The sequence below is a fragment of the Centruroides sculpturatus genome, unplaced genomic scaffold (assembly GCF_000671375.1).
Source record: "Centruroides sculpturatus isolate CEXI.00-Female unplaced genomic scaffold, Cexi_2.0 scaffold485, whole genome shotgun sequence".
Classification (NCBI taxonomy): domain Eukaryota; kingdom Metazoa; phylum Arthropoda; class Arachnida; order Scorpiones; family Buthidae; genus Centruroides; species Centruroides sculpturatus.
Window position 1 is genome coordinate 418,851 of NW_019384760.1, and position 21,547 is coordinate 440,397.

The 21,547-nt window shown below is 29.3% G+C and overlaps 4 protein-coding genes across 8 annotated transcripts in view; 3 read left to right on the forward strand and 1 right to left on the reverse strand.

The window, feature by feature from the left end:
• The first annotated feature begins 1,745 nt into the window (after window positions 1–1,745).
• Window positions 1,746–4,515, forward strand: LOC111628798. The gene is made up of 5 exons (XM_023372643.1): window positions 1,746–1,878; window positions 1,956–2,722; window positions 2,798–2,929; window positions 3,850–3,929; window positions 4,164–4,515. The coding sequence occupies exons 1-5, from the start codon at window positions 1,773–1,775 to the stop codon at window positions 4,459–4,461; spliced, it is 1,383 nt and encodes a 460-aa protein (XP_023228411.1). The 5' UTR covers window positions 1,746–1,772; the 3' UTR covers window positions 4,462–4,515.
• A 5,549-nt stretch (window positions 4,516–10,064) lies between these two features.
• Window positions 10,065–21,547, forward strand: part of LOC111628790 (protein will die slowly-like) — a 30,575-nt gene continuing 19,092 nt past the window's right edge. The window contains exons 1-2 of one of the 5 annotated variants that reach the window (XM_023372629.1): window positions 10,065–10,256; window positions 19,802–19,884. In XM_023372629.1, the coding sequence (XP_023228397.1) occupies window positions 19,826–19,884 (59 nt within the window). In that variant the 5' untranslated portion in view covers window positions 10,065–10,256; window positions 19,802–19,825. The other 4 variants (XM_023372633.1, XM_023372632.1, XM_023372631.1 and 1 more) reach the window with 4 other exon arrangements.
• LOC111628796 (sulfated surface glycoprotein 185-like) lies at window positions 14,870–15,334 on the forward strand. Its single transcript, XM_023372641.1, has one exon. It carries the CDS (start codon window positions 14,870–14,872, stop codon window positions 15,332–15,334), a length of 465 nt encoding a protein of 154 aa, XP_023228409.1.
• LOC111628797 (putative nuclease HARBI1) lies at window positions 16,735–18,695 on the reverse strand. Its single transcript, XM_023372642.1, has 3 exons — window positions 18,611–18,695; window positions 18,023–18,216; window positions 16,735–17,607 (listed from the first exon to the last, which is right to left on the reverse strand). The coding sequence occupies exons 1-3, from the start codon at window positions 18,693–18,695 to the stop codon at window positions 16,735–16,737; spliced, it is 1,152 nt and encodes a 383-aa protein (XP_023228410.1).

Here is a 21,547-nt window from a genome sequence, read left to right on the forward strand (position 1 = left end):
TTTTCGTCCTCAAATTTTAAAAGTACTTGAGTCAATAAATTATAAAATATCAATTGCCATTGAATTTCTTTTTGCAATAAAATATGGTATATTATTCTTACCGTTGTCCTTGAACCATCGTGTTTTACGGATATTATATTAAGATATCCCTAAAACACGATCTTAATGTAGATAATTGTATCGATAAAGTTCTTCACTAATTTAAAAATAATATCAATAGAACCATCTTTGAGCATATTTTATCAAACTTTTTTTTTCATCCGACGGATATTAGACTCAGTATTCGAGTGAAGGGAGTAACTAGTTAATAACACCATAGCCAATTTTAACATGGCATGTATTTATATAGATGGGCTGCGGCACGGGCCGGTGATGTCTTAGATGATCATCTCCGAAAGTTGAATGTCTGAGATAAATTTTAACAGTATTTTTATTTAAACGGTAAAATTTTCAACACAAAAAGTTCATACGATATACGAAAATCTATTATTGTTTAAAGAAAATAACTGAGTGGCATGTTAATTAAGTACATACAATAAGAGTGATACTTAATGTCTAAATTTATGTTAATGTCAAAAATTTTAATAAACAAATTACTCGAGCATTATAATATTTACGAAACGCCTGCAGAAATCGTGTTCATTGACTAAATTCAACATGCGACTCTTAGCAGACAAAAAAAAGAAAACAGCAAAAATAAAAGAAAAAAAAAACCTCTTTCGTTCTCTTTTAGCAGACGACCTCTAGCTTTTTGAACCCCTCTTGGCAAAAATAAATAACTAATAATAATGTTATTGTTTTTACAAAGATCGGAATTCACAATAGTAAATTCACATGGACAAACCTGCTGTTCCATGCAGCTGTTGGAATGTTTTGCGAATTATTTTCTTTTTCGAAACATTTTTGCGATGCAATTCTTTGTTTAGGAAATAAAATTAATGATTTAAATTTAGTATACGCAGCTTCTTCTTGTAACATATAATATATGATAAAACATTTTAAATATACGAGTTTTGTCAAACCTAATTTTATTTTACTAGTGATTACTTTAAAGGAAAAAATAACTATGAAAACATTTGCGGGCAAAAATTATTGTGACATCTTCACAATGTAATTTTTAATCATCTTTTTAATTTATTTAATTTAAATTATATGTTTTCCATCTCAAATTAGTATTGTCTTGCCCGTGTACATTATACCTTTCCTGATAAGAACAGTTATTTGTAACTCTAATCTGGGAAAATTATTTGAATTGAATATCTGAATAGTTAATCTGGACCTCCTGACGCTAATAGTTTTATATCTGGTCTCCTCTTTTATCTATTTAAAACCGTTCTGGCGGTTATGGAAGGACAGACAGACAAACAACAATGGAAATTTATAGGTCTACAATTTTTTTTCAAATTGTAGCCCAATTACTTAAAACTTAGCTGTAACTTATAAATACAGTTAAGAAACGGTTTAATCGAGAAAAAATTAAAACATTTCCTTCATTAGATCCTGTTAATTCAGAAAATACGGTAATTAAATTATTATATTATATTATTCGTTTTCAGTTCAAAAATTTTCTTCTGTATTAATTTTTAACACCAGATATGCGAACCAAGATATAAAATTGTAATTTTGTTCCTTTTAAAATTATTTAAAATGTTTTTAACAAATTTCTTAAAAAAGTTATTACAAAAAATTATTAACAGATAATTGTTAATAAACAATAAAATAGTATTGTTATTCAGGAAAATTGTTATCATTATTTTGAATATAAAAGCAAGATGTTAAATAAATTTATTTTGCTCTTGTTATTCATATTTACAAAAAGTTTTGGGTTTGATATAGGCCTAAATATTAAGATATCCGTAAGACACGATCTTGATAATGGTAAGTTTATTTGATATAAATTTTTACATTTTATAATATTTGCTGTTATAATGTTAATAGTTGTTATTAATTAATAGGAATAAATAATGAAAATATTAAAGAACAAAGTCAGAAATCCAGATCAAGCAAAATTCTCTCGTATATATTGAAATTTATTTTAGAAACGTCAAAACAGATTTATATTTATTTCTTAAGTGAAATCTATAAACAACATGAAAAAACATCAAACATAACGATTTTAGTTGATGTTTCTGTAGATCTAAATTTTATAATCAAAACTTTATTAAAGAATGAAAAAAGTATTTGTTTTATGGATAAACGAAAACATTTCTCCAGTACAGAAAATGTCTCAAATTCCATTTATCCTACTACTTTTATGCGAAAATGGAGACGAGATAGGATAGAAGATGAGATGCTTTTATTTAACTGGGAGCAGCATCTGATTGTTTCTTCCTATGTTTCAACTAAATTCTGTAAACAAATAATTAGCCTGGAAAATCATACGAAGATAAAAAATGAGGAAAGTATATTTAATTTAAAAGTTGAGAATTTAACTGCCTGCCATCATAATAATTTTAGTTTGGGAACCGAAAATACGACCAGAATTAATTTAAATTTAAGTGATGTCGTAGAGTATCCAAACATGTCATGTGAAATAACGAATGAAAAATGTATTGTTTTTACATTCGAGATTGCCAACAGAAATTTATACTTTTCGAACATAACGGAAAGCTCTCAAAACAATTCTATAAAGTATAACAACGTTTTGGATCATCAAGTTGCGTTACCAGTTACGCAAAATTATAAAATTATTGTATGGATTGGAACAATTTTATGTTTATCGGTAAGACTCTTTTCAATTTATCAAAATGTTTTAAATATATTTTTAGCAAAATATTAATTAATTTTTAATTTTCAGATTATTTGCTTATGTTTTTATTTTTTCCTGTCCAAAATTTCGGATCAAAAGCAAATCTTTGAAACTATACAAACTGGTAATGAGGACGAACCCGAAACAACAGAGAAAGAACTTCAAAATAACAACTTACAGGTAAACTTGGTTTATTGTTAAAGTAATAGAATAGCCTAAATCCTATTTATATCTAAATCTCAAACTACCGAATATTTTTCTTATTTGAATAGGTTTTAATATTTTTTTAACTTTTAGACAAGATACATGCCATATAATTACGTTTCTCTTTATAGTAAAATTAGTTTTATTGGGCCACTAGATTTTATTCAAATGAATCCAAAGACATTTCAAATAATGATGAGTATTCGAATGCAAAACTGAGAACTATTCGACTCTAAAAATTTCTTATTGTTTCCGAGAACTTGATCTAGGTATTCGAATATATTCTCGAGAACAATGAGATCAAGTTTTTATACCCTAAAATGTGCGGCTCCATGCAGATGCATGCTCTATTGGTGTCTACAGCCACGGCCATGTAGTAGCCTATATAGTGGAATTAGAATTAACAGTCTACTTTTATTTATTAATTAGCTTTTAATCCCTTTCTTTATATAATACAATATACTTTCTACAAATACGTAATACATAATTTTATTGAAGAATTATCACACAATTGAAATCTTTATTGCCTTATATGCCTCCTAAAATGCATTAAAAGTAGACTGTTAATTAGAATTAACAGTTTACTTTTAATAATATGTCGTTATGAATTCAGTACTTGCTGAACTCGCAATGAGATATTATTAGGATCAATTAGTATAATGGAATACATTAATCAACCATACTGAAAATCGAAACGAAAATCAGAATTTCCAAATAAATATATTAAAAATCTCAATCGTGATCTCATCTAATCCCTAATGCCCTTAGTGGTAGATAACCTCTAGTGTTTACTTATTTACGATAGATCAGATAAGACATTTACTCAAATTTTTATATTAAACAATTAAAGATTACAAAAGTGAAGAATGAAATTAAATTGTATCAATGTTTTTCAGCTGAAATTAGATTTTACGAACGTTATGGAAGAGCTTCAGGAAACGGAAGAACAAAGTACCAACAAATGGGAAAGCAATTTGTGAGTATTTAAAAAAAAAAATAGATAGATATATTCAGAATTACTTATTTTTAAACGCATTTCTTGAGATAATGTAATACAGTATCAGTAAATTAAAAGCACTTTTATTTTATAACAAATAGTAACATCAAACTCACTTACAATATCTTTCCAATATCAATGTGTTAATTAACAAATATATTATTATTAACATATAATGCTTATTATATTGATTGGTGTTATAATTTCTAACAGATTAAGCATGTTAAATGAGTTGGAATCAATTGAAAACTTAGGAGAAAGCATAGTTTTCGACATTCAATCTGAAATCGAATCAATAGAGCAGCTGATGGAAATCATAAAAGGAATCGACACAAAATATCAATGGATTGTAGGGAATCATGACAAATTGAAGCGATGGTTTGAAGAATTTGTAGCTTATAAAACTGAAATTGAACAAAAATTGCAACTGTTCGAAGACTGTATTAAAATAAATAAATTCGATAATATATATAATCGCACTTCAATTTATTCGACAATATTAGAATCGTAGAGAGAAATTACTTCAGATAAAATTTGTATATAATGTTTTAGAATATTATTAATAATAGTGATATAAATAAAAAATTATTTTTCTTTAAAAATAAAAATTTTATTGGTATTGCACACTTCAATTTTATACAATGTTGACTTATCAAATATTTTTTTATACGTGATTTTAAATTACTATGAATTTACAAACTATTATAAAAATTTAAAAAAATAAATAATGGGGTTATAAAAATAATCGCAATTAAATATAAAATTTCAATTCTATGGAAATTTTAAATATGTGATCTGAGCAGTCGCGCAAATTAAGAGTTTAATTTATATACATGAATTTATATTTATATTTATGAATTTATATTTAGTACATCCTGCATTTTAATTTATAAGACAACTAGCAGGTTGTCCGGGCAAAAAATAAGTACAATCATTATTTCGTATTTATATTATAGTATTTGATTTATATAACTACAAACGTTAACTTACGTAAGAATTTATCACACCGAGTGATCAATCTAATACATTTTTAAAATTTTCTTCCTCTACTGTACACAATCTAAAGAATTTTTGAAATGCGTTAGATTGGTCACTTGGTGTGATAAACTCTTACGTAAGATAACCTTTGTAGTTATATTATTATGTAATTTTACTATTTAAATGCTACCATACCGGTCGGTCGGATAGGAAGAAGAGATGGAGGTTGAAGTTAATTCGACCAAAAGTAGTAGTTGTCCTCCTCCTGGGAGAGAGGATGGTCAACGACTACTACTTAATACTGGTCTACTATTAGTACTGTATTTGAAAAGGGATCCGTGTTGGATAGGTTGTGATAGCCTCCGCATGTGATCGAAGTTGCTAACCTTAATTAACGTCCGAAAGACTTCATATAAAACTTGTTTAAATAAAAAAATATTGTAAAAAAAAGGGAGAATAATTGCTTTTATGTGATCTCATAAAAAAACTGGTGAAACCACATTGAAAAAGTAAAGCTGAGCAAAATCATCTACGTAAAGGAAACTTTTGAAAGTTGTGGCATAATCTCACTGGAAGTAGATTTGACAGTAAGACGCAACATGTGAATAAAGTGCACTACAACTACAGGAAATTTTGAATAAAGCAATGTCGCTACGATAATAAACAGGAAATAAACATCGCACAGAAAAAGACTTTAAGCTCTATGTTGTTCCTTAAAATCGTTGCACGGACTGTACTGTACATTAATTTGGCTGAACGTTAGAACATCTTTGAGCAGTATCAGCGAAGGAAATTTGGGGAAATGGGTTTATGAATTAATAAGGGGAGATGAAATCAGGGGAGGGGCGGGGTGACCAGTTTTGTGATAGTTAAGTATATCCTCGTAAATATCGCGTTTATAAAAAAAATTATTAGAATTAGTTTGGTTTATTTGGTTACGGCAACGCGGCACATGAGCGATCTGTCAAGGAGGATGCATCCCAGAAAGACTTTTATGTAAAGCTGGCCACAATTTAAGTGTTACCTCTTTAACTTAAACACGAAGTCGGCCGAACAAAAAGTTGTTTTAGTGGTTTCATTTTACAAATTGTTTACGTTTTGTCTATTCTCTTCCCGCTCGGTTGAGTTCATTTTCATTTAAGAGCAGTGGTGATATTCAGCGGGTTCGCACAGGTTCGGCCGAACCCGTTGTTAACATTTTCAAAGTTTTCCGAACCCATTGTTAAACACACGTAATATTTCTCAGTGGTTTTGTTTCTTTTAAAAAAATATATTAAAATATACAGTACGTATTATACTCTGTAACACTACTAAACTAGAGCCTTATACCCTGTTTGCCTAGTGCAACCTCCATCGACCGTTTCAATCTCGACTAAAACGGGGTTCAATTGCGATCGACTCGAGAGAGTTCTCGAAACTAGATCCAGTCATAAGATAGATCCCACAATCCCACGCGCGCGAGAAAATACAAGATGGCTGCGGAACACGTGTCGGGCTATCGACAGCGAAATAAGAAAGATATTGTATTTCGAGAGACGATGATATCTGTCTATTATTATAATAATACCTAACGATAAAATAAATCATTTAGAAAAGTTTTTCTTGTTTAACTGCTTTCCCTATGACTTTTTCTGATTAAAAAAAAGCCAATTTTTATGTTTATAAAATATTTTGAATGAAAAATATTAAAATGTGTTATTTTTTTTTTATTATTTAAAAAAAAATATAGTTCTGGCATACACAATGTTAAATTTTAACTGACTTAATTTTGTGAACGCATCTTTTTTATTTATATGGGTATCTTAAGGTCAGTTTTTGCGCTAATGTTGCTAATGAACCATTTGAGCAAAAAAAAAAAATTGTTAAAGAAAAATTTTCTGTTAGTGAACCCTTTGTTAAATATTTCGAATATCACCACTGTTTAAGAGTGATATCGAATGTCAATTGGTTATGTTTATAAATCTTTGTTGTTTTGTATATAATGTATATTTTTTATATAAATTAAATATTATTGTATTGTTGAATGAAATGTTATTTACATTTTTTTTTTCTGGCATCTTTTCGTTTATCATTTTTATATTAATCTTATTTTATAATATATTATTTATCATTATAATGCAAATTACTTTATTTCGTTAATTATGTTATATTCGCTTTCGCGTACATTTTAATATTTTTTACGATATTTTTAAATGATTTATGAAATGTTTTATTGAAACTTATCGTATTTAATGAAAGAATTATTTATTTATTTCTAGAAGGCGAGTTACTAATATATAATTTATTTCATATATAAAGCAAAGAATGAGCATTTCTCATTGTATACAAAAGATAACATTTGAAATCATGTTAATTTAAAAATATTGACAAAATAGCAACAAAATATCACAAAACTTCACAAATGGCAAACTCCCCGATAATATATTTGAATTGTTCCACAAGTGGGGAGAAACTAAACCACATGTCCCCACTAAAGTATATCTTTAGGGTAAAAAATATTCAGTTTACAAATACGTAGTAAAAAGAAAACAAACAGTTTAACTAAACAAATCGTCTTGTTTTATTTTTTGCAAATTCGTCAATAATTTTGGCAGTATCAATTCGATTAAAAATTTCCTGCTCTATATACAGAATGGCCATATTGTTTAATCTCGTCTCCCATAGTACTCCTTAAGTAATTTTTATCCGCTTTAAAATAGAAACCGACATTTCTCCTGATGCATTAGCTGAGGGAATTGTTTAAAAAGTTTTCAATAATATTTCAACATTCGGAAATGTGCAAGACATTTCTCTGGTTCAGACAATGCAACTGAGGTAAACACCACATATGCGTACGACTATAAAGTAGAAAATGATATCATAGAATTACTGCAACCTCGGGACTAAGGTTTTATTCGGGAGTTACCACGTTTTCAATTTAGCAATTTGAAAAATTTTCCGGGCAGATTTATTTGTTACAAAATGTTACTTTTGCAGATTTTTAACTCTGCACGCTATAGAAAAATCTAGAATTACAGTTTTGTCTATCGTAATAATATTAGTCGTTGCCAGAGAGTGCTATAAAGTAGAAAAATGTCTGTAAATTTGAAAACTGTAAAAATAAATTTATATTTCTCAAAAATGAAAAAAAAATTCAAAAGTCTCTACTTTTGGCNTAGAAAAATCTAGAATTACAGTTTTGTCTATCGTAATAATATTAGTCGTTGCCAGAGAGTGCTATAAAGTAGAAAAATGTCTGTAAATTTGAAAACTGTAAAAATAAATTTATATTTCTCAAAAATGAAAAAAAAATTCAAAAGTCTCTACTTTTGGCTGATTTGTTTGCATTCGCCGCTACGTCGCTCCATCCCTCTAAAAGTCGCTATCCCCGCGTTTCTTTATGCAGCGCTCGAGAAGCGCTTTACAGCGAACACACTGAAACTGGTTTCTAATTGGTCAACACTGCTCGTGACGTCATTTCGCTACACTCGCTGCATAAAGAAACGCGGGATATTGTGGCCATAGTTGCCAGATTGAGCTACAAGTAGCGGATTGGGCTACTTTTTAAGNTCGAGAAGCGCTTTACAGCGAACACACTGAAACTGGTTTCTAATTGGTCAACACTGCTCGTGACGTCATTTCGCTACACTCGCTGCATAAAGAAACGCGGGATATTGTGGCCATAGTTGCCAGATTGAGCTACAAGTAGCGGATTGGGCTACTTTTTAAGTGTCCTCGCTACAAAAATTTCAAATTGAGCGACACGCTACTTTTTGGGCTAGTGATAATTATCTTCAGGTTACAAATCTTAAAAATACGCTACTTTTTTATTTTCATATATAAAATCACAAAATATTTATTGTATTATACAAAACTAATAAAGTTTTATTTAATGTCATTACACTTAATTGTATAAATAAAGCTGCAACATTTAACAAAGATAAAGATACTTTGCTTCCGTTTTCCATCCGTCGTTCTCTCCAGTAGACAATCCACAATTTCATAAGCACGGAGGCGATCTTGTTTGAAAATGATTGATAGTGTTTTGGCGCCAGTGTTACAAAACACAACAGTTAAGCAAATAAACTCCAGCACCAAAAGTTGGAAAAAAACAAATATGTTAAATGATAAGTTAGTATGTAAATTTTCATGCAGTCGTCAACCTCCTTTTTATTATTATTTTGGTGAAATAGAAAGAATGAGCAATTGTCATTCTTCCTATTTAACTAAAAATATTTAAATATATAAAACATATACAATTGCCATCTCGCGACAAAAAAACAACTAATCAGACACTCATCTGATACGGGGATTGTAGACCGCAGCCATGTCGAGGAACTTCTAAGTTTCACCACCAGATGTCGCACAGTCGCAGCCACTCACGCTGTTATGCCTGGTACCAATTTTTAGTTGACTGATGCATGAGTGGCAGCATTTATCCTGTTGGAATTGCCAATTTTTTCTCCCAATAAGTGATTCAAAAGTTATTAAATTTTGATACAACAGTTCTTGATACAATGGAAACAGGGGGCCGTAAAACTGAAAACAAAAGTCGCAGTCGCTAAGTCTCAGTTCAAAAAATGAATCGCCTCGCCTGCGAATGACTGACTCGCTTTGATTTACAGAAAATTGATGCAGATACACCGGGTCTTATTAAATATATATGATGGTCTTATCCCATCAATCCAATCTTTACTAATATACGTAATGTTGACGTAAAATAGAGACAACTAATCAGCTGTTGGTTAGCTACACGAAAACGCGTTGGTTTGCGTTGGTAGAATGAAAGCAAACCCAATGGTCAATAGTCAAGCACCGGAAATCGCCTAATAATAAATCTGTTTATTTTATGTTTTTTCATTAATTGCTCAAAATTTCATATAAAACAAAATTAATTGCATTATCCTCCATTTAAGATTATAATTATCGTACAATCCCATTATCACAGTTAACGCGCTGGTAATGAAACTTCATTAAAAGTATCTTAAAATATTAATTAAATAAATAAAATTTAAAAAAAAATTAAAACGTTTTAAAATTGTTTAAAACGTTTTAATTTTTTTTAAATTTTTTTAAAATTGTTTAAATTGTTTTAAAATTAATCAGAGATGTATAATCTACGAAAATAAATCTGTAATAAATAAGAAAATATCAAAATGGCGGACAACATCAGTATTGAAAATAACGTGCAATAATTATTGTAGTTACTATATGGAAATATTCCTCTATTTCTGGTGTATTAATAATGATGAATTGAAGGATTACACAATTAATGCTGTAAATAATTTTATAAAATGGCTTTACAAATGATTAAATAAAAACAAAAAAAACATGGTTTCTTTTTAAAAGGTAAGCTCTGATTTTATTTAAGGTAAAAAACCATCTACTTCAACTAAAGAACATTTCGCTGGAGTCAGAGATTTTGTGCTCGATGATTGTTGTTAACAATTAGGGACATTATTGAACATGGTCCAGTATCATTTGGGCTTGCAGTGTGTCACTTCTCAAATTGTTGAATTTTTTCAAAAAAAAAGAAAGAAAACAATGTGTACAAGCGGCTGAGTAAATGCTTTCTTGAGGCAAATCACTCTTAAAACATCATTATGGGTCATGAAACATGGATATACGCTTTTGACACTAAAACATCTCAACAGTTGAGTGAATGGCAGTTGAAAGGTGAGGCCTAAAAGACCACATCAAAGTCAGTAAAAAATCAAGGTTATGTTGATTGTTTTCAATTGTGGTGTTGTGCGTTGCAAATTTCTTCTGACTGATTAAATTGTCAACAAAGAATATTTGAGTGTTTTGTGTTTGCTTGAAGCAATTCATAGAAAATGACTCGATTTGTAGTGAGTATACTCATGGATTTTGTACTGCGATAATGCACCTGTTCACAATTCTCTTGTTGTTCATGAATTATTGGCAAAAAATTCAACAAATACAGTTCTGCAAGCTCCATATTCACCTGTTGTAGCATCGTGTGACTTTTCTTGTTTCCTTGACTAAAATTTCTTTTTCATGGTCACTGTTTGAGTCATTTTATGCCATAAAACAAAATTTACTGCGAGTCCTGAAGGGGTTTATCAAAAATTACTTTAAAGCATGTTTCAAGGATTGGAAAAAACATTGGCATAAGTGCATTGCAGTGGAAGGGAATTACTTTAATTAATTAAAGGGGAACAAAATAAATTTTGATGACTCAATTCTTGCATTTTATTGAAGCATTTCTAATAATTTTTGAGTACAGGTAGATCAATCAGATCAAATACTTTCTTATGAAAAGAGAATGGTCAAAATAAAGCCTTAATAGTTCTTGGTCCAGAATAGGTCAAATGGTTCTTAAAAATGCATTTTCACAATTTTTAAAACATCTTATTTTTATATAGCAAGATTTGATTTTATTTTTTTATTGTATAAACTTTCAATAATGAATAAACATTCATTTAGTCTTATTTATTATTGTATTACATTTGAAAAATTGTGTTATATTGGTTTGTTTTAATCTTCGTTGGTAATAATCTTTTATACAGAATCTCATTTTTTTGATGTGCTGCAATATCTTTCTTGTGATCTTTTGGCATATTCTGAAAAAAATGCAATGAAATTTTCCGAGCATTTAAAGCTTCTGTAAAAGATGTGAATTTTTCCATATTTTCTTTTTCTGGTTGATATTCTTCTATATCTTTTACAGTTTGACAGATTTTTTAATGTCATCAGAATCTATTATCAAAATGTCATCAATGCTTAAATTTTCATTTTTGCTTGTGCAAGGGAAGAAATTTCTCCAAAAATAATTATCAATTGCTGGAATCATACAACATGTATCAAAATCATAATGGATTCTGTTGAGACTAACAAACAGATTACTCTTCAAGTATATATAGGAAATACTCATTAGTTCAGAGGACAAAATAATCACAACTTTGAAGTATTGAGTTTTGAATTATCCAAGATCTATATATTTCTGTACAATATGCCAAATGCCATATAACTGATGTAATTTTTTAAGCAAACAGAATATGGCTATGTGAACAAACACTACTTTTGTTAATTAATAATTATATAATAAATAAACTACAGATAAACATTATATGTCCAGTGGGAACCTCACAGGTTGCCAGATAATTTTTATAAAAAGTAAAGCAAAATTCTTGAAATGTAACCTAAAAAATAGTTGGTTGCTTAAATTTAGTAGCATGAGACCTACAAATGTCTCAATCTGCTACTAGTACACCAATCTTGTAAGCTTGAAACTCAACTGTATTTTATGAGAAAAAAGGTAGTCGATAGGTAAGGTGACATCTAGAAATGTGTTACTGTAAAAGCAAAGACATGCTGATTTTGCTTTCACAGTATCCAGATTAGAGTTGCTTTTGGTCTATTATTCTCTTAAAGTATTGACAGTATGCATATAAACTATTTAAACATAACCATCCATGGTTATTTATATATAAACTAAGTATATCTGAAAGTGGAGGGTCAGACAGAGGTCCGGGTAACATAACTGGCAATGCATCCTCACAGTAAGCAGCAGTTGTGGGTTTAAGTCTCGCTCCAGGTCAATTCTTTTTTCCAGAATATTCTAAATAATTTAATAAATATTAATTATAAGCATTAAATTTAATAAGAGATGGTACCTAACACCTATCTCTAGTACCAAATTACTCAGAATTTAATTATTAATAGTAGCAGTAAAGTGTCTCGATTCAATGTAACATATGTTTGGCTTATTATTATAACATCAAGCTTTGAGATGTTTATGTATGCAAAAACTATATAGTATTTTCCACTGATTATAGAATGTTCTGGATACTGTGGAAAAAGAATCAACTTTGTAAGGGAAATTAATCAAGGTTCCAAAAAATGGAAATAATACAGGTCAGACCTTACATACTTTCATTCTAAAAAAGAGTTAAAGGATGATTTCCACTAAGGAACATTTGCAGAATGTGTCAAAGAAAAAAAAAATGAAACCATCCTTCTGAAACTTAGTGAAGAGGTTTTAAGAAAGCCTAAGTTAACAGAAGTTAAAAACAATCATTTGAAGATACTAAATTCAGTTAAAAGTGGTATAAGGATTGATCATTACTCTGTGTTAAAGATAGGAAGATTAGGGTAAAGTGCCTCTAATAGTGCTAGTGATTTTAGTATGGCAATACAAAACTAGAATAACACAAGGACTCTTTTAAACATACTGCAGTAAAAAAATGTTGAAAGATTTCCCCATGATACAAATATATGTGGACAATTCCTTGGGAAAAGATGATGTTCTTGACTCTCTGTATGGACAAAATAAAACAGTTTCAGATACTGTGGAACATGATCAAAAATTTGAATTAAAATTTGGTTTTTGAATGAAAGCTGATTCCAAGGATGAATAAACTGGATAGCTATGTGTCATCAGATGTGAGATACTTCCTGATTAATAATAATAAAAAACAGTTATACCTGGGTTTGAAATATAACCAGATATAAACCAGATATAACCTTGGTTTACCTAGGCTTGATTTTCTTGATTTAAAGCAATGTTGTAAATGCGAAATTTTGTCATTGGCAAAGTGATATGTATATTTACTCAGCCAACATATACTTGTTGTGATGAGGAGGGCCACCGTTTTAAAAACTGTCACATTAAGTCTGATAACTCCTGTATAAAGTGTGTTAATTGCATAAGATGGAACAAGCAGATGAATGCTACTATTGTTGACTTCAAACATAGCATTACTGATCCTAATTATCCTACGATATTTTGAAAGTAACAGAAAAATAGTTGAAAATACAGATTATGGTGAACTGAAAATTATACAATTTAATTAATTAACTTAAATCCTATTAAATCAGCAACAAGTAAAATATGATTTACACTGGACGTGAAGGGTGCAAAGTGTAACAAAGAAAAGATGAAACATGAGCATGAATGACCTCATGAAGTGAGTTAAATAATTCTCATGTCAGCCAATGAGAGTATGGCTGTGTTTCTTTATGCAGCGCTCGAGAAGCGCTAAACAGCGAACACTCTGAAACCCGTTTCTAAATGCAGCGCTGCAATGTAGCGAACCGTTTCTAAACGTTTGCTGCAAGAGGTTGCTGCAGCGAAGATAAAGCAGCTTTTACGTTTGCTACACGTTTAAAGCAAAATGGACGCTTGCATGTATAATGTCGTATTAACCAGCGATAACAAAAAAGTCGAGGTAATTGTCGACAAGAACATCATGGAAAGATTAACAACAGGTAAATTTACAGATTAAATGTACTTTCGAATTATTAAAGTATAGCTGTTATCGATTGTTTTTATATAATTCAATTATATGTAATATATTAATTATTATGTTATATTTAATACTTAACTTAAATGTGTAGATTGAATAGAGAATAATTGAAAATTATTCAATTATATATGATTTCTTGTATTGTGAGATTTGATTATAATTTATATATTTTCCAGACAATGCCTTTAAAGAAGAGTATTTTAAATTAATGTTCCCCAACCATGAGAACACAGAAAATAAAGGTTAGATAATTTAATAGATATTTTTTAAAATTATATAATATATTTTGTAAAATGTAAATGAAATAGTTTAAATTATATTTAAGCAGTTATCTCATAATATCAGACATACATATATGTTTAAGTAAAACTTATAAGGTGGATAGATGAAAAAAAGTAATCATATTTTAAATTGCAGATTTAAATACTAGTACATCCTCAGTTTCAGCAAATAACAAAGAAAACAAATCGGATTCTGTAAGTATTTCATTATATATTTTAAATAAAACTAATACATTCTTTATATTTTTGTTATTGAATAACATTTCTAAGTAGCCTTTTTACTTAGTAACAATAATGTTTAAAATAGTTTTATAAAATTTACACTTAAATATGCTGATGAAACTTCATTTTTCATAGGAAAATGTTTGGACATCATTTTCAGTAAAAAAAACTTATTGAAATTCGGCAAGAAATGGACTCATTATTTGAGAAGCCGAATTGTAAAAAAGTCAAACTATGGGGAGATGCCAGTGTAAAGTTGAAAAAAGAAGGTGTCAACGTAGGAGCAGTGGAATGTGATCGGAAGTGGCAAAATTTAATATTAACTTATAGGAGGAGGAAAGACCAGATGAGAAAATCTGGAAGTGGTCGACTTTCTTTTTGGGAATTCCATGAAGATTTCGACCACTTCTTTGGTTTAAAAGCCAACGTTAGTCCTCCTCCTGAAACACTATTAGCTTCAACTTTTGAAAAAAGAGCAGTACCAGCACCACCACTTTCATCACCACCACCATCACCTCCATCACCATCACCTCCATCGTCATCATCGTCATCACCACCACCTCCTCCTCCTCCTCCTCCTCCTCCTCCGTCGTCGTCCTCATCACCACCACGAAAGAAAAAAAATCATCATCTGAGCCTCCAGAGTGGTTTTTAAATTATATGAAAAAACAGGAAGAATCAGAGGAAAAAAGGTGGAAGAAATTAAAGAAAAAAAAATCATCATCTGAGCCTCCAGAGTGGTTTTTAAATTTTATGAAAAAACAGGAAGAATCAGAGGAAAAAAGGTGGAAGAAATTAGAGAAAATTGAAAATGAAAAATTAAAAATTTTAAAAGATATATTAAATATAGTTAAAAAAACTAATTAAATGAATGAATAATTTTACTATTTTATGATTTTTAAATAAAATGTTAATTATATTATTTGTGTATTTTAAATCATTTATTTTTATTTTAAAAACAGGAATCTTGAGATAACTGAAAATTCAAACAAATTATCATAAAAACATTTTTTATTTAGTTTTCGTTTTTAATAAGTGTGGCAAACATCAGATAATTAATCTAATAAATAGTAAACACATTACTGACAGTTGAACATATGATTTTCTTATGTTCACTACAAATATTTCTGACACACAGAATATTTCAAATAAATTTTTTCTCTTACATGAAACACCTTCCTTGTCTTGAAGTGCATTCTTTTCAATTTTGAAATAGTCTGTCAAGTATGTAAATTTAATCAATTTAAAATTTTATAAGGAAGTTTGACTTCTCAAATTTCATGCATATAGTGTTCCTACTCAAATGTTTGTTTTAAATTCCATGACATCCTGACCAACTTTGTAAATTCTGACCCTCACAGTACAGCACATTGATAAAATAAAACAGTATATGACTTACTATGCAAATAAGAAGTGAAAAGCAATAGCATAATTAGTTTTTTCTAATTAACAATTACATAATTTTTATAATTGTTGAATAAATGTTTTATTAAATTAAAAATAGTTTTATTCTGTTATTAATCCACAATCATAAATCTATGTGGCTTTGAAAAAAATAAAAAGCCATTATTTATTATTCATTAACAAATCCATGTACAAAAGTAAATATTTATTAAATTTCTCTCTAATAAATTTCCTGAACTTGATAAAACTCATCATAGAAATAAAATTGATTAATAGCACTGAATTCAACATATTGCATCAAGTTTATAATTGTATATGCTATCCTATGATGATGATAACATGTACTTAAAGCATTCTTTTAACTTTCATCTAAAATATTTGTTAACTTATCAGTTTAGTGTTGTTTGGCAAATTGTATGATAGGTTTAATTACTTATAATTACTTTCTACTTTCCATGACTTTTTCCAAACACTAATGAAAATCTCTCACTTTCCAGGTGCATCAGAACCCTGTATATAACAAATGCAATATTACAAATGCAATGTGTTAAAATAAAATGTACTTATACAAAAAAATACAAGATTATATAACTAATTTAAATTTTATTTTATATGTATAGTTCATACAAAATGATGTACTTAAAATATATTTTACTTCTCCATCAAGAAATCTGCTATTCTGTTTCGTTTTTCTATGGCAGCTGCACGATTTTGTGTGTTTTCAGGAAAATTATCACCATTATCATCATTACAGTTATCAAGTAAGATATCTTCTGGAATATCCTTTTCTCCTTTCTTAATGCATAAATTATGCAAAATGCATGCAGTCATAACCACTTTAGACATGGCTGCAATATTTTCCATGTCTAAATATTTAAGTCTGCGGAAACGTCCTTTCAAAAGTCCTATCGTTTGTTCCACTACTACTCTGACAGAACTGTGTCTTTTATTATAAGTTTTTTGTTTTATAGTGAGACTACCAAAATCCTTAAATGGTACCAATAAAAAAGTATCTAAAGGATATGCAGAATCACCTAATAAATAATAATCGTTTCCTAAATATTTTGATGGTTCCTGCAGTAATAATTTGTATATTGGACTTTGTTTCCACACCTGAGAGTCATTGGAACTTCCAGGCCATCCAACAAAAGCATCAATTATCTGCATTTCTGCATCACAAATTATTTGTAACAAAATGGAATGTCTTCCTTTTCTGTTAAAATAACTTTGGCTATCTTTTTTAGATGCCTTTATAAATATATGTGTTCCATCAACACATCCAATTATACCTGGCAATGGAATCTTCCGTAATTGCTCAAACTTGTGTATGGTGTTGTCCAAATTGTTTGATGGCCACTTAATAAAATTACTTAACATGGAACACATTTTATTACAGAAATTCATAAAATTCCTGTAAGCATGACCTTTACTTAAACCAAATCTATCAGAAATGCCTCTGAAAGACTCTTGATTAGCAAGTGTCCATATACTTAACAACACTTCTTTGTTTGTGGAAATACAAGGTCAACCCATCTTTTTTTTCACTCCTTGTTGTATTTATTAACTTTATAACTTCCTATAAAAATAAACATATAAACGATAAGTTTTATTTAATGAACAAGAAAAAATAACAGGCAGAAACATGTAATTAATTAATATTATAGTGCATACAGTAGACTGACTTAATTTACGAATGTTAACTAAACAAAGTACAGTATCATTGTACTATGCTGATAAGAAAAAATATATCATTAACTAATTTCCGAAACTTAAATGTAATTATAATTCGATTAACTTAACGAATATCAAAATTTGATTCATTTAAAAAACTTAATTTTCAGAAAATCTTACAGAATAACACATGTAAAACTAAATAGGCTATTTTATAAATTATAGCATTTTGTTTCCTATTAGAAAAAGTATTTAATGTAAAACTTACTTCTGTAGAACTTCTTGAAAGTCTAAAATGACTCTGAAAGTCATCCAAAGAATAAGAAAATACTACGTCTTCTACATAATTATCTATCTTCTGTCTCTTTGTTCTGTTCATTTTTTTGGAAACAGCAAGGCTCAATTCTTCGTACTTTCTTTTTTTGTTATGTCGTAATTCTTTAGCTAAAATACTACTTTCGGCTGTAATCGAAATCAGAGAATATATTAAGGTGTCCATGTTTCGCTTGAGCGGAAAGTGTTTCTAAACTATGATGCAGCGACGTGTAGCGATCGCTGCTTGTGACGTCATTTACGCTGCACTCTCGCTGCATAAAGAAACGCAGCCTATGCAACAGCTAGGCATGTTGGCAATCACAAGCCAATGAAAACATTTTCATCTCAACTAGAGTTTTTGACTCACAGAAGTGGAAAAAAAATTTGTATTGCAAATAATATTGGTACATAATTTAATTTTGATAAGCCTCACAACACAGTAAACAAGAATGTTAACATGGTAACTGCAATATATATCAAATTTTTTTAAAATGCCATCTATTGATAAAAGTGAGAAACTACAACATGTGACCATGCTTACTGCCACTTGCAGCGTGAACAAAATTCTCTTTGCTCACTTCGTTTGCTCTGTTCACTCTCTTCACTTTCGTGCCATTTGCGTCCATTGTAAATTGCACTTAACTTAGAGAAATACATATAAGATCATAGTGTAGATATAATTCTAGTGCAAGAGCCTTATATTTTCCACTTATAATGAAGAACATAGAGCCCTTTCCTTATAATGGCAAAGTTGTGATGATGATGTGCTATTACCTTGTATAATACAATACTAAACTTTCTGTAGCATTTATACCATAGACAAGCAATAAGTGGCATGTTATTATTACTGTGGATTTTGTTAAAAGGTTTATTTTTGCAGCCCCTCAGAGTCCTTGAAAGACAAACTTGATGTCTTAAATATAATCTTAATTTTTTTCCTCTAGGGATGTAGTTATTGGTGTTGATTTAAATGCCAGGAAAACAGACTGGCTTGATATGATGACTAACAGGCATGGTTCCCTATTTGAAGAGTTCATTGAAGATTTTGATTTAATACTTATTAACCAAAACTCAGATCCAATGTATTGCTCATCTTTTGGGAAAAGCTGGATTGATCTTACTCTTGCTGCTATATCAGTAGCAGATAGTTTCAAAAGTTGAAAGTCAGTTGAACAAGAAATGTGTTCTGATCATAGATTTTCCTTCTTTTATTTTTTAATCAGCAAAAGTGATAAAATGGTAACAGTTAACAATGCATACAACTACAAAAAGGTAGACTAGAAAAAATTTTTTTGTATTAATTTAGTCAGATCAAATAGGCATTTTCTTTCAGATTACCAAATTTATGGAAAATGACAGGTTTTTTTCTTTATACTGTTTTCTGTAGACTGTTAATAATAATGAAGTTTTTAGAAATTATTATTATTACAGTATTATTTTGAAGAGGCATTGCTTTTTTTATATTTAATGATTAATACTATTATGAGAAATTTTGTCATATTATTCCATAATGAATAAAGTAAACAAAGTAAAATTAATACTAATATTATGAACATTAATATAATTTAAAAACTGATATGTTTTGTTTTAGTACATTGTTAGTTAACTGTTTATGTTGAAAACATCTTATTTTGGTTCTCTTATAATGTTTTAAGCCACAATATTTATTTATAGAATTTTTTATTCTGAATTAGTTTTATAACTCAATTTGTTTTTTAAATTTTTTAAATAGAATCTTGTATTATATTGAGAAATAATGAAAAGACAAATGAAAACAAGTAGAATGAATCAAGATTCAGAAGACAGTACTAATAGGTATATAAATTTATATTTATTTATTTTTATTTAATTTATATTTTCCTTTAATATTTACTCCTTTTTAAATTGCACTTTTATGAAATACTCACTCAACAACTTTTTAATGCAGTACATATAACTTTATTCTAATGTTTTTTGATCATTTTAAATGATCTTCAGGAAAAACATTGCAATAAGAACAAATGCCTAACTGTTTTTTAGAACATTTTTTTAAAAGCTCATATTATTATTAACAAAAATAATTCCATAAATAAAATAAAATAATACTACATTAAAATAAACCAAAATACATCAGTAAATAAATAAAATAATATTTAAATGTCAGTAATTAGTGCTATGCAGCAAAGCTTTCCACACTCCCAGAATTACATTAACGTCCTTGAAATGAATTGCCTGCTCTTTTGAGATTATTATTTAAAATGATCAAAAACATTAGAAAAAAGTTACATATACTTTTTTCTAATGTTTTTGAGTGAGTATTTTATATTTTTCCTATTAATTCACTGATTCTATACTAATTAATGTTTAAAATTGATAAACACAGGGCTGTATCTTGATCAACTGTATCTCATAAAATCATATCTGGAGATGAGATATGATTCTTTTTCAGTCCTTGTAATTGCTAATTTCATTAGATATCCAGCAGTCAGGGATCCAATAGAAATTTCTCTTTTTTGCATATAGTATTTATTTCTAAATTGAGTATATGAATCATATATTTGTGACCAGAGGGTTGGCACTACTGTGTCCTGTCAAACAGATACAGAAGTTGCGAGGGCTGTTTATTTTCATTCAAATTTGTTAAGTGAGCAGTCATGTAGGTGGTTGAATTTGGGATGGTGTAGTGTGAGACAGCATGTTGGAAGCAAGACACTCAGATGCTAAATACCCATTTATTTTATGTTATATGATCTACATGCTAACAGTAGTGAGACAAATAGATAATTGATACTAGAGCAACATCAAAGCATTTGTGAGAGAGAGAGTTTACATGAAATTGTGTGTTGTTATAAATACCTGGAAATAGAAGAACTTTGTGGATGGGATGATCGTTCTGTTGACTGAGTCCGGCACTATGGGGATAGTCCAAAGAAGAAAAGCATTGAAATTTCTAGTTTTGAGTCAGGGTATTCTTCCATTGGAGAAAGTGGTGATTTTTCTCTATTGGAAGAGGTGATGATTGGACTATTGGCAGAGCAGGTGACAACTTTAAGTATTGAGGACTTCTTGTGTCATGGAGAAATTGGTGATGACTTTCACTCTTGGAGGAATTAGTGACAACTGTCTGAACTGGCTTCTATTCGTCAAATTAAAATGGTAGAACATGGTCAGGAGGGCAGAAGGTTGTGGGAAAGTGTCTCTGTCAGCATTGAGAGCATGTAAGATGAGACGCTCTCAGATAGAAAAGTTGACAGTTATTGCTGCCAACAATATTGTATTGACTGATTTTCTTTTTTTTGTAGATTAAAGTTTTGTTCATAAAGTCCAGGTTCTCACATAATACTAATTCTTGACTCAAACTTAGAATCAATGATTGAAAATCAAATACCTTGGAATAGCTTTTTTCTTCTATCTGCAAGTTGTGAGGTTATGAATGTGATTACCCTCTGCAAAATCTTGATCCAAAATTAAGGATCTGAAGTGGAAAAATTAATCCTTG

Excerpts from the sequence above, each read along its gene's own strand:
- LOC111628798 (XM_023372643.1), top strand. The coding sequence starts at position 1,773 with ATGTTAAATAAATTTATTTTGCTCTTGTTATTCATATTTACAAAAAGT. Across the intron at positions 1,879-1,955 it reads AAGACACGATCTTGATAATG|GAATAAATAATGAAAATATT; the intron begins GTAAGTTTATTT and ends ATTAATTAATAG. Across the intron at positions 2,930-3,849 it reads TTCAAAATAACAACTTACAG|CTGAAATTAGATTTTACGAA; the intron begins GTAAACTTGGTT and ends AATGTTTTTCAG.
- LOC111628796 (XM_023372641.1), top strand. The coding sequence starts at position 14,870 with ATGGACTCATTATTTGAGAAGCCGAATTGTAAAAAAGTCAAACTATGG.
- LOC111628797 (XM_023372642.1), bottom strand. The coding sequence starts at position 18,695 with ATGGACGCAAATGGCACGAAAGTGAAGAGAGTGAACAGAGCAAACGAA. Across the intron at positions 18,217-18,610 it reads TGTTCACGCTGCAAGTGGCA|CCGAAAGTAGTATTTTAGCT; the intron begins GTAAGCATGGTC and ends TTTCGATTACAG. Across the intron at positions 17,608-18,022 it reads TTTCAAGAAGTTCTACAGAA|CCTTGTATTTCCACAAACAA; the intron begins GTAAGTTTTACA and ends AAGATGGGTTGA.